At 36.1% G+C, this 13,450-nt stretch overlaps 1 protein-coding gene across 2 annotated transcripts in view; it reads left to right on the plus strand.

Moving 5' to 3' along the window:
- Positions 1 to 13,450, plus strand: part of Frk (fyn related Src family tyrosine kinase) — a 130,001-nt gene that overhangs the window by 57,885 nt on the left and 58,666 nt on the right. For both annotated transcript variants that reach the window (XM_021204746.1, XM_021204747.2), the window contains exon 3: positions 9,850 to 9,971. In XM_021204746.1, coding sequence (XP_021060405.1) covers positions 9,850 to 9,971 — 122 coding nt within the window. The remainder of the gene's footprint in view (positions 1 to 9,849; positions 9,972 to 13,450) is intronic.

Raw genomic sequence — 13,450 nt, forward strand, 5'->3', positions numbered from 1 at the left:
CTCAGTCCAGTGTAGATGCCCAGGACTATAGTATAAAATAAAGATAACAGTTCCATCTATGTGTTTGTGAACTTGGTTCATGATTGCGTTGCCCTGTCCTCACTTTACACTTCNCCCTACCTCCTCTACATTTCCCTCATTTCTCTTGTCCTTACCTTTATTACCTCTTTGATTTTCTTCTTTATTATAGTCTTCTGGAAGTTTCTCTCTATGTAACTCAGACTGTCATGGAACTCACTATCTTGGGTCAAAGAATTGCTAAAAAGTCACTATCTTATCTCTGTGACCACATTACAAGTATTATTTGTATATATCACCACCCCTGGCCTCTCTCATTTTTCATCATGAAAAATTTGTCATTTTATTTGGAGGTTGGAACCAAGTATTTCTGTATAGTACAGGCTGTCTTACAAACTCCTATGTAACCTAAAGTATACTTAAAATGACAAGCCACCTGCTTTTGCATGTCCTGTGATAAGAAGTATATATTACCACAATAGGATCTCATTAGATTTCTGATATTTAATGCAGTAGCGGGAAAGTTTACATTTCCACTTAATGTAGATGAGTATATTTCTCCTTGCATCTTCACCAAAATTACTTTCTTTTCTTTCTTTCTTTTTAAATCCATGACATAGCAATAAATCATTTATTTTATTGAGAATAGAGTCTTTTGGATTTGGGATTTGTCATTCTGAGTACAATGAGAGGAAGTCACAATGCCATAATGATTTGTTTCTCTAATGGATAAAGGTGTTTCGGTTTTATATCCATTTATTGACTGTATGTACTTCATTTGAAATGATTCCCTTTATTTGCCAATTTATTGAATATGTTATTTATATTTTGCTATGTATTTTTCAATTCTTTCTATATTATCTGTATTAAATTATGGGTTATGAATAAAAAAAAAAAATTCTTTAGTCATCTTTACATTTGACTATAAGACTCACATTCCAAAACAGCCATTTGTTCCCCACTCATGTACTTAGGTTACAGTTTTGAGGATGTATTTGATGCATGGTGCTGTCCTGGGGCTGGAGATTGGAGTTATGGGCTAAAATTACAGTTGCTTAGTTGTTGTAGGAAAAAGTCAACTTTATCAAAAATGCCCAAAGTGAAGTAAACCAAGGAAAAGACTATGAAAGAAAGGGAGGCCTCACAGGGGCAGAGATAGCTTTCATTCTAAACACAGCCCTAAGGCATAGCCCCATGGTGAGTGGAAGTCAGTCTTTTATAATAAAACAACCATCATTATCCATGCAGAAATGTTTTACCCTACTCTGTTTTATTTCCATTTCCAAAGTTCTTGGCTCTTCAGGTTTTGTGCCCCCATAATCCAACAGCAGTTGGTTTGAAACTATAAGATTTCAAAATATTTTTCATGGGTCATGAAAGATAGGTCAAAGCTACTGTGTAGCTACTCTTCACCCTATCTCTTGCCCTTTTGAGTTAGGTGAAGAGGTTATCCTGGCCTTTTAATCTCAGAGAAATTGTGCTATTAGTTTCCAAACTGTGAAATCAAATTACTGAATTGTGATTTGCTAGTTATTAATAGCAGCTGTTGAAGAAAGATGCTTTCAGTTTCCCGAAATTATTCCTGTGGCCCTAACTTCCACAACAGTGCTATCTTCTCTGTGTACAGCCCCTGGGTGGCCTGGTTTAAAATTCTCCACTGCTTTTGGGACCTGCAGTATTTCCTGAGTGTCACCCCAGACCAGTCAGCAGTGGTTGCCTAGAACACACTCTTCTTGAGACGTATACATACATAACCATATGCAGGCTCACACACATACAGATTACACATACCAAACATACTGGCATACATATACATATACGTACAGCACACATACACACACACACACACACACTCACACACACACTCACACATACACACACATATACAAACACATACTCTCTCTCTCTCACATACAAAATTTATTTTAAATATTTTGATTTTTATATGTTTAAGGGAGATGGCTGAAAAAAATCCTACCTCAAATACACCACCGTAGTTCAATATTCTTTTTTAAAAAAATATCATGTGTTATGAAGTTTTCATCAAACGTTCCTGTTCCTTTTAAACAGAATCCTCTCTTTCCCTGGTTAAAGAATCACAGAGCCCAAGGTATTCCTCTGAGAATGTCACAGCTTTTGCTGTCGTGCACGTCTACACACCAGTGATAGAAACACATGAAGTGGTGGCCCCAGTTTATTTCTCAACTAGAAACAAGTGCTAATAGACGTTGTCCAAACTGTAGCTGAGGCATCTTGACACTGGCTTGTCATTCTCTGAGTCTAGCCATTTTTCCCACACAGCTTTTTATTCTACTGATTGCTTTGACATCAGGAAAATACAGGAAGACACTTTGACTCTGTCTTGTCATGTTTTGCTGCACATGGAGAGGACTTTAAAAGCTCAACTTTCTCCTTGTTTTTTTTTTTTTTTTTTTTTCCTCTCTTGTGCCCATCACCTTCCAAAACACTGTTTGGTTCACCCGGTGTTTCTGCTTCCCCACTCTCTGGCTGCCTTCAGCTCATCAACCACTTGTGATCAGTCTTCCTTTTTATTTATTCCACAAACTCCCCCCCCCCCCGCTCCATCTGTATGACACTGGTCACTAAATAAAAAATAGCATGTTCTCCCCTACAATTATCCCAGAGGAGTCTTAACTGGCCTCTCTTCCTCCAGCTCATTCCTACCACTGACTTGCCTTGCATACCAACTGTTAATTGATCTGACTATGTATTCTTGCAATTGCATGCCCCCCTTAACTTCCTACTTAAATTGTTATCTCTTCCTTGATACTTTAAGACTATCAAAGCAATGGTTAATAGTCCTTTTGCTTTTTCATCTTTTCACAGTATAGTTGGTATAAAATTGATGTTACTGATATTCTGGCATATTAAGTACACAGAAAATTATACAATTACTAGTTCTGTAGGTAACAAGGTATAGTAGGCTAAGAAAAGGTTGCAATGCTTTCAAGTTGTTTATAGTATTTCATTAGAGATCAGAAATTTCATGTCATTAGTGTTGACATGGTAGGCACCACTGCAGGACCTTAAAGGCTCAGGTTTTTCTTGTATCTGAACTCATGGTGGTTGTGTGCTTGCTAATGCTCATATCACCATTTAGATCAGTGTAGTTAACAGCAATTCCCAAAGAAGAGGATATTTTGTATATCATTTAAGTATATTCAGTGCCTTAAATAAAAATAGAAGGATACCATTTATAACACTGGGAAAAAACTAAGTGACTTTCCACATTCTTTGAGGGCCTGGGGAAATGGCTCAGTGGTTGAACTGCTTGCTGTGTAAATGTGAGGATCAGGGAGTGGATTCCCAGCACCTAATAAAATGTTAAGTGGAAATCCAGAAGTGCTAAGAATCGTGGAAACCCTGAAGCAGCTGGTTAGCTAGAGTAGCTTCACTGAGAACCTTTGGAGTCAGCAATAATCAATGTATTGCTACCTCGATATATAGGGTAGAAAGCAATCAAGGAAAACAACTGATGTCAACCTCTGTCCTCTGTGTGCACACACATGTGTGCATATCTGTATATGTGTGAACATGCATGCAAACATACATGCCATGTGACCCCATTTATATATCAGTAAACATGTATGTACCTAAAAATTCCTGTTTTTTTCTCATGAGAAGAAATAGCATCATACTACTATGAAAAGACTGAGAGACAATGAGGATAAACATTTGTGATAACTGGTGAAATCATGCATTGGTGGAACAACCCAAGGTCTTTGACCTTCATGTAACATGAGGAAGAAACTAACTATTAATGCTTTTGACACATTCTTCTAGTTTCTATGATAAACAGAACCACGCCTGTACAAAAACTAAGCAGTTACATTAGAATTTACATTTTATTTTGGAATTGATGTCCTACACTTGTTTGTATGTTATTTCACAGATTAATCAACATTGGCTTTTCATCCTTTTACAAAAATATGGAATTCTGAAATGACATCATGTTTTGAGATGGGTTATCTATCTGAATCTTGTTATATTCTCTGTATTTTTTTCCATGGTGAATTTTGTGATGAGTCACATGTTCTTGAAAACCTCGAAGGGAAGTGGGCTCAGGCTATATCAAGATTCTTTAATGAACATTCACCTTCTCCAATGATGAAACCCAGTTTAGTTCCTCCAAAATTCCCCCTTTGAGCTGATTATTCAGGTGTACAAGAGCTATAAGAACTGCTTTGTCAAGTGATTCAAGAATGAACTTCCTAGTTTCTTATGTGACTACAAGTCCTACCTCAAATACTAACCTCGAGTGACATCTTTGGATAAACATTCTTTCCATGTAAGCTGTCAATGTGCTCTTGTTTTAAAGGACAGAGAAGTCAGTCTCATTTTTTTATCTTTATGTTCCTAGACAAAGGTTCTCTTTTTTGAAGAAAAAGGAGGTCAGATAGGAACATATGGTCTTAGGCTAATTAACGTCTGAGCTGCACCGCAACTGTCTTCTAACACACAAATATTTTATATTGTAAAATACTCAATTGGCACTGAAGATTACACAAGAACACATTATCTAAAGTTCAATGTTCAGAATCGACATAAATGCCATGTCAAAGTTCAATGCATTAATAGTTTTATCAAATATTGTTAAGAGCTCCAAAGGACATATTGCCATCTGTGAAGGTATCATACATGGTCACTGGCCTAGAGAGGTCTTCAGCAACAAGTGAATTACCTAAAATAAACAATTAAAATTAGGTTCACTAATTTCTCATGCTTTGTGTCAAATCTGAGGTGCATTCTCTGAATACTGTAGGGACGTTGGAGAAGGAAGTTTAAGTGTACATTAGGAGCGGCAGGTGTAGGTGGGACAAAGTTGGATGAGTGGCTAATGTGCACATGCTCAAATGCCTGACATTCCACTTCAGTAGGCTTTATTTCATAATCATTCTTTACAAGATAGTCAAAACAAACCCAACCAACTTACCAAACAACGATGATAATAAACAACCTTGTCCATGTGGTGAGATGTATGTAGCCCATCACACTCTCAGAGGCTAGCTCCAGTGATGTCTACATGAGGAAGGGGTAGACAGAGGCTATATAGAAGATTCATGGCATCTGTGCTTGGCTCTTGTATATGATGATGAGGTAGTCAGGATTAAGAATAAAAAGAAGAGATGGTATCATATTGCCACGATCTGTTTGGGGACCAAAAGAAAGGTTGTGATGGGCAAAAAGAAAAGCAAAGAATGAACAACATAATCTTCTTGAGAATTACTTTCTCTTTTTTATGATTATGCAATGTCAAAAGGAGGAGAGGCAGCAATAGCTGACCCTGAGCCAAGGAGACATTGAACCAAGGAAGAGTTCTTGGAAGGGGTGGGGTCTAATTAATTGGAACAGGAACTTGACAGAGGCCTTCCTGGCAGTGTTGTTAAAACACAGATGCAGGTGAATGATACAGGGATATGGAACCACAATCGTTCCAGGTTACTCTATATGGAAGGCTTTTGTTTAGCTATGAAAAGTTGATAAGTTACTAGATGTGGATGTGTGTGTGACCTGCAAACTGTAGGCATTTTGTAACAGTGGCTGACATCTCCTGAGCATGGTACAGTAGTTTTACTCATTATACTAATATATGTCATGATTGATGATGATGATGGTGGTGGTGATGATGATGATGGTGATAGCAAAGACATTCTTACCCCAATTCCACTGCTGTGTTGTTCTAACTTACTTGCCACTTAGAGACTCTGTTTGCCAAGTTGACCTATACTTTCTGTTCCTTGTTTGCTCATGAGACATAGTTCCTCCCTCATCCCTAGGAACTGCTTATGGTATTTGGATACCTTAGTGTGTAGGGACAGAGTAAGATATTAGAGGTCAACTTTTATCAACAGTTATCAGCATTTACTGATAGTTGTGCTTCTTTTTAAATTGCAGGAGGAAATTATATACATCTATACAGAATTATGAGTACCTAGATACCAATTTTTACCAGTTGATATTGCAGTTCAGACTCTAGTATATGAAATAATGAACTCTTAGTGAAGGTAATATGTTTATTTGCTTGTTCTTTTCATAGTGGCATAATGTTTGATTGATAATAATAATATTTAGATGTGATATTATTTAACAAATTTACATGTGATATTCTTTAATGCTGCTTTTTTTGGAAGTGTATATTGCTTTGTGAGGGGTGTGTATGGTGTATGCACTAGTGTGTGTGGGTACACAAACTTGTGTATGGTGTATGCACTAGTGTGCGTGGGTACACAAACTGTTTTATTCTTTGAGATAGGGTCTCTCACTGGAAGTAGGATGGCAGCCAACCATCCCCAGAGATTGCCCTGTCCCTGCCCTGAGCAGCACTGTTACATCCAGATTTTCATGTAGATATTAGAGACTTGAACTCATGTTCTCATGCTTTTATAACAAGCACTCTGACACACTGAACTTAGTAACATATAGATTTTTGTATGTATTCTTAAGTGACTTCATTTTATTAGGTATATTAAAGTAGATGTTAAATTATTCTGAAATTACATCTTATTACAAATCTTCACACCTAAAGAAGGATATAGAGTGAAAACTGAAAAACACATCATTACTTTCATCATGTCTCACTAATGTTAGAGATGTGTACACATTTGTGTACATATACACACATGCTCGTTTTAAAAAATATAAACAAATATAACACCTCTATTACTCTCAAGTTTAGCACTTTAATCCAACACTGGAATATCCATGGAAATTTTCAGATATTTTCATGTCAGTATGATAGATGCCTGACAGTTATTTGTAAAACACATTTTGGGCTTTGTACACATACGTCTTACTTCCATGACAGGCATTTATTTTCTCTGTTTTAATCTTAAAGAAGCACTTCTTTCTCCCAGCATCTGAGTTATCACAGGTTTCTTCTTTTGGATATTGTATGGTATGGTATGGTATGATATAAAAACATTATTTTTATTATCAATAAAGCATATGAGTTATATGTTCAGGGTATCATTTTACTGAATAACTCCTTTTCACAGCTAAGTGTCAAATTATGGCTTATTTTATGCATCTTGTACACATTCTAAATTATCGTGGAAGGTTTCTTATACTCCTGACTGCTGGACAATAGCCCTGCACTGTCTGAATGAGTAGGTCAGGACTGAAGTCTGAGATTTTCCATTTTAATGGTTCCAAGCAAAGCTGATATTCTTGGACTAGAGGCCACATTTTGAGGACCATGCCTACATGGTCCTCTGTGGCATTTCATATGATCTATGATATTTAGATTCCTTCTTGGCCCTCACTGTTTGTTCACTGCTCAAAAGAACAGCAGGTCAGGGGATGGTTGAAATACTTTGGTGAACAGTCAGGCCTGAAGTGTGCATGCTCTTCTAGAATGATGGCAAATAGGTCTCTAAAAGCCAGAGCCAATGACAGCAACAGTCCTGGCAGGAGCTTCAACCTCAAATTAAGGAAGAGTTTCCACAGGTGCAAAGAGCGGGGTGAGTTACTATTTCTCCGGTAGGCTTGCTCGACAGTATCACGTGCTCTAAAGATCACAATCTGCAGCAGGTGTGCCATCTTTGACTGTGAAGTATGGCATCATAATGCCACTGCAAACAGAAAATAACTATTTATGTTCTTCTCTTCCTGATGGGAGTAGAGCTGAGCAAAAGTCAAGTATAACATATACAGATACATTTAGTCAAACACTTAAATTGAATCTATGTAGGATACATTTTGCAAAACACAGGAAAACCAAGAAGGATGACCATTGTGTGGATACTTCATTCCTCCTTAGAATAAGGAACAAAATACTCATGAAAGGATATAGGTACTGAATCTATGTAGGAAAGTCCAGAATTTCTGAGACAGAAGTTCTGAAAATTAGTAAATAATTTCTCTATAAATGAAGATTGCCTTATCTTTAATCATTGGATTTACATAAACTGCTGGTTTGTATGTATCTCTCACAGAAGAATCACATCATTAATGCAATTATCCCCAATACAAATGTAATGTATCCACATAAAGCTTACATAATGGTGTATTTATACGTGAGAATAAAATATAGGAGATACCATCATTTTTAAAAATGTAACTTGCTGGATAATTAATAGAGGGCAATTCAAAGATCAATGCCCTTTGAATTTGGAAAATGTGCAAAGCTGATCAGTATATTTCATCTCTGCTACTTCTTTGCTGAAAATATATGGAGACTTTTTTTTAACCATTTCTGGAAATAGCTACCTTAACTATTCATTTTTAATAGGCATGAACATATTTATAAAAATATGTACAGTTTTGAAAATGTGCTCACTTAAGTTTTATATAAATGATATCACAATGTTGTGAATTGTTGTTCAACTTTTTCTGCACTCTTGTGATTTGTTTTTAACATTGTAAAATTACACTTAATTCCTGTAACTCTTCATTTCTTGTGATGGATATTTAGGTTATGTCTCTTTTTTTAACTTTATGTTTTTCTTTCTTTTCTTTTTATGGTGCTGAGGATGAACCCAGGCCTCACAGCATGCTAAGCAACACTCGCTGCACCTGCTTTCGATATGCCAATGCTAAAATTCAATAGCAAATGTTCTTGTTGCATATCCTTGAGCATATAATATACACAATGATCTGGTGCTGGATTGGTCTCTGAGAGGCCATATCAAATTATATTGCTACCACAATTGCATAAATGTTTTTTGATATCTTCTTCAACACCAAACAATAGGAAGTTGTCCAGTTGTAAAGCATGTGTCTATATTTTATTGTAGTTATGTACATAATACCTAGTTATGGATAGGCATTGGCTATGCTGCTTATTTTTATTATTTTCTTGACTTCCTATCTCTGTGAATTACCCATGTATAGTCTTTGCCAATTTTCCTCTGTTTTACTTTTTATTGCTTGTTGAATCCACAATACAATCTGAATATCAATGATATTTTGGTTATGTACTTTGCAAATATTTTTCAAAGGTTTGGGCCTTGTGCTTTAAGTTTTTTTAGACACATTTTGAAACTGAAGCTTAAGGTATGTTGTAATAAATATTCAAAATATTATCAGGTTTTCTCCATTAGTGTTGCTTATCATTTTTGTAGATTTGTCTTTGTTTGGTTGTTGTTCTGGCTCAATATCCTCCGAAAATTCTAAAATTAATTCTTTTATATTAGAGTTCCTTGTGAAATTATTGTATTTTATGAAAGCAGCATATATGTATCATTTTGTTTAACATGAACTTTTAATGGTACCTATATCACTCACTGAATCATTCATTTTTAGCACTAATTTGTTTGTTTGGGTTTGAATTTTGACAATTATGTTTAGGTTATACTGACTGTGTGACATTGAAGATCTGTGTAACTCTTGATTTGACCACACTCACAAGCTTGTGTTTTTAGCATCTGATGTATTTCTATAAGCATAAGAAATAATTCCATATTGTCATGGGCTTTGGTAGATGGAGATGGGAAATAATTAAGGAATGGAGAAAGTATTTTTAATTGCTCCCACTTTAAGCATTGTGGAATGTTTGATGGTGATGGTGAGGTTAACATGCAGCCTTCTGAGGCCATGTTTATATAAGCATAAGATCTCAGAGAGAATTAATGGTGAGGAAGGGCATGGAGCAGGAACTAACCAGATTTTTGCTTTGTTCTTGCAATAGTAATCCCAGAGTAGATTCCTGATATTCTGAAAAATCCTCTTAAGTACCAAAAGCATTTATATGTGTGATGAATTCACTGAAGAATATCAAATGTTTCTGATGTTGTAATGTTCTTTTCTTGTTCTTTTTAAAAAATGAATTCTGATTGGCTAATTGAGGTTTATGTCTCTCTTGCTTTTTAGGTGGTTTTTTGGAGCAATCAAAAGAGCAGATGCAGAAAAACAACTTCTCTATTCAGAAAACAAGACGGGCGCCTTTCTAATCAGAGAGAGTGAGAGCCAGAAGGGTGACTTCTCCCTCTCAGGTGTGGGCATTGTCCTGTGTGATTGGCGTATGAATTTGAAAGTTTGCAGTCAAGCACTTGCTATATGTACCTGAGTATGTTATTGTCAAATTTTCCTGATATCTTTTAGTCACAATTTCAGCAAAATTAAAACATACTGAACTACTCAAGAATAACATCAATATTAGACAATCTCTCCCACCCTCATGGTTAGATGCTTCTAGAAACAGTTCTCAATATATGAACTGTAGATATGAAATGACAAGCCCAGGGATCATGGGATTTGGTTTCACATTAATTAAGTATCCTTTTGGAGAAATGATTACAAAGAAGCAAAAATTGTGCTATTATAAAAACTGATTTGCAAAAATGATATGTCCTTTCTCATTCATCTTTTCCCTCTTTCTCCTTCCGTGCCTTCACTTGTCTGTATCTGATAACTAGAAAAAAATACAAATATTGAGTGAAAATGTATTTATTAAACCTACTGGATGCATCATGCTGTTGAATACTGTTTAAGATAAAATGTATAACTGTACTGCCCTAAGAAAACAGTGTAGGGGGCTTGAGAAACACCTTCAGAGCTTTAGACATTGTGCCTGCTTTCACAAATCTGCATTCCAATTCAGTTGCAACAGTGCAGAATTTCCTTGTTTAGAGTTACCACACCAACCTACCTCTAAGTGGGACTTTCTTGCTCTTTCCTAGTTTAGATCGCTATACATCTAGTACATGTTCTTTTGCCCCATTACCATCCTTTAAAGCATGTATTACATTTTTTTCTGAGTAGATTAAACTTTTTTGAAGTGGGAAGCAAATTCCATCGTATCTGTTTGCCTGTTTTGTGTAACTCATGATGTCCCATTGGCTCACTAGAAGTTGTGATTTCCTTCACAAGGCCACGCTGAGTCCACCTTTTAGGAATTTGGACAGGAACCCTGCACAGGCTGTGCATAATTGACATCCTTTATCCTTCCACAAACCTGTGGTGCCAAAGATGGGAGGATTCAAGGTTAGTGAGGCAGATACAGGTTTTGTGTTGACTCTGTACTTCAGCTCCTGATGATTCTGGCACTGAATTAATATGGCATTCCAGAATCAGATGAACTCAACCTCATTATTGCTCAGCTCCATGGAAAAGAGGATGAAAATGAAGTTCTGATTTTCATTCTTGAGTTGTGCCTAAGTGTAATCACCCCTGATTTTTGAGATGTTGCTGACACAGTAGTAATAACATTGTTTAATATTGGCATTGGTCACTCATAATAGATACCCTAAAAGGTAAATCTTTTACCTTTTACCTGTGTAAATCAAAGTGATGGAAGTCATTTTGTTCAATAGCTTTTCTTCTGGTTATGAAACAAATCTGTAGAGACATAGTAAGTTTTAAAGAACAAAGTCTACAATGCTACTAGTTGGAGATATTTTGTTTAATTTGAAAAAAGTGTACTTTTATTAGTTTATACATGAATACTATATATGTAGGTTATATTTCTCCTCCTCCTCCAACTTCTGAACTATTTCTCTTTTTATTCTTTTATTTGTTTATATTTCAAATGATATTCCCCTTCCCAGTTACTCCTCCACCAGCTCCCCACTCCATCTTCCCTACCACCTCCCCTTTGCCTCTATGAGGGTGCTCCTCCACCCATTCACTCACTCCTGACTCACCCCTCTAGTATCTCCCTACACTGGAGCATAAAGCCTTCCTCCCCTCCCATTGATGTCAGATAAGGTCATCCTCTGCTCCATATGTATCTGGAGTCCTGGTTCCCTCCATGTATACTCTTTGGTTGGTGGTTTAGTCTCTGGGAACTCTGGGTGGTCCAGTTAGTTGATATTGTTCTTATAGGGTTGCAATTCCCTTCAGCTCTTTCAGTCCTTCCCCTAGCTCTTCCATTTCGGTCCCTGGGCTCAGTCTGATGGTATATGCATCTGTATCAGTCAAGTGTCTTTAATGCTGTAAAACTCTTCCTATTAGCACCTTTCTATAACTGATGTGTATTTATTTATGTATACATAATTATGCATGCACATTCTATACACAGGAAGTAAAACAGAGATTATCTAATAATAAATATACACTTATGTACACCTATATTTACCACAAGCATTTATGTGTGTACATAAACATACGGACACACATAATTACAAGTGTGTTATCTAAAGCCAGGCTTTATTTCTTTTACCTCTGATTTGCAGTGTCCTGTGAATGTTTCTACATTCTCTTTAGAACTTATTCTATACTATCATTTTAGAAGCTACATAACTTTCCACTTTTATAAGGGGGATTATGATTTTATTTAATTTATTTTGTGTTTTATTCATTGTTATTTTCAATTGTTTTGCTATTGTAAAAATGTTTTACTGGGAATCTCTGTAGATAAATATTTAATATTTCCATGAGACTACTATTTTCATATTGTAAAATCAAATCTTCTTTAAAATCTAGATACTTATTAAAAAGAGCTCTAAGAATATTCCTTGTTTAAATTAATCCATATTTGTTCATTTGCCTTGGTTGGTTATCTATCTATCTATCTATCTATCTATCTATCTATCTATCTATCTATCTTTCTATCCAATTTGGTCATAGGTATTTATGAAATGCTAGATTAAATGCTTCCAATTAGCATAAGATATAGAAAAATATCTCCTCAGGGAAAGCAAACTGTAAGTAGAGTCTCCCAACTCATATATATCTTTGAATAATGCTGGGGCTATAGTGACTATTCAGCACAGGGGCACTATGGGACAAAATAGCTTTATAGGCTTAGAAGGGAATTACAAGTAAATTAGCTGCTGTGAGCTGTGAATACTCCAGAGTTTACTTATGGACTTAGGAAGTGCCTTAGAACTGCTTTTTGGAGACTAGCAAATCATTATAGATTTTTTTCAACGAAGTCAGACAATTTAGAGTCTTACAAATTATCTGATTGCTGTGTATTCACAAGGGATAAAGTAAATGCATCTGATTATGTTTTGCTGAAAGGGAAATTCTCTTATTAGTGAGAAGGAAGGCTATGCAATGAAAAAAATGGAAAGATTCAATAGATCCACATAAGACAAACAAACAACAATCCAATTGCTGATGGTTGATTATCACTAAGGAGCCTCAGATGTATCACTCATAGATTTATTTCTTAGTGGTGTTGTCTTTCTAATCAGTCAGAATTGATGGTCTTCAATTTTGCTGACTTACTGTACCATTAAAGGAAGGCAAACAATATCCCCTTTCTATAGCTGTCTTTCCTGCATAACTTTTCTTTACAAGTATTGTCTTTATTCCTTGGGCAGCAAAGGCTTGCAGCTGTCAGAGAAGAGCTTCATGAGGGAGCATGATTTATTGAGGCTAAGACAGCCCTGGGAAGCAGCTGCCCAAGGTTGGGGTGGGTGCTAATTGGGTTGTTGTGATCTACACATGGTTGTCGGATCTTGTGAGGTCTGAGGAGATCAGAAATGAGACTTAGGGCCATGACACTTCTCATAAAGGCGAGACA

The sequence above is a fragment of the Mus pahari genome, chromosome 9 (assembly GCF_900095145.1).
Source record: "Mus pahari chromosome 9, PAHARI_EIJ_v1.1, whole genome shotgun sequence".
Lineage (NCBI taxonomy): Eukaryota > Metazoa > Chordata > Mammalia > Rodentia > Muridae > Mus > Mus pahari.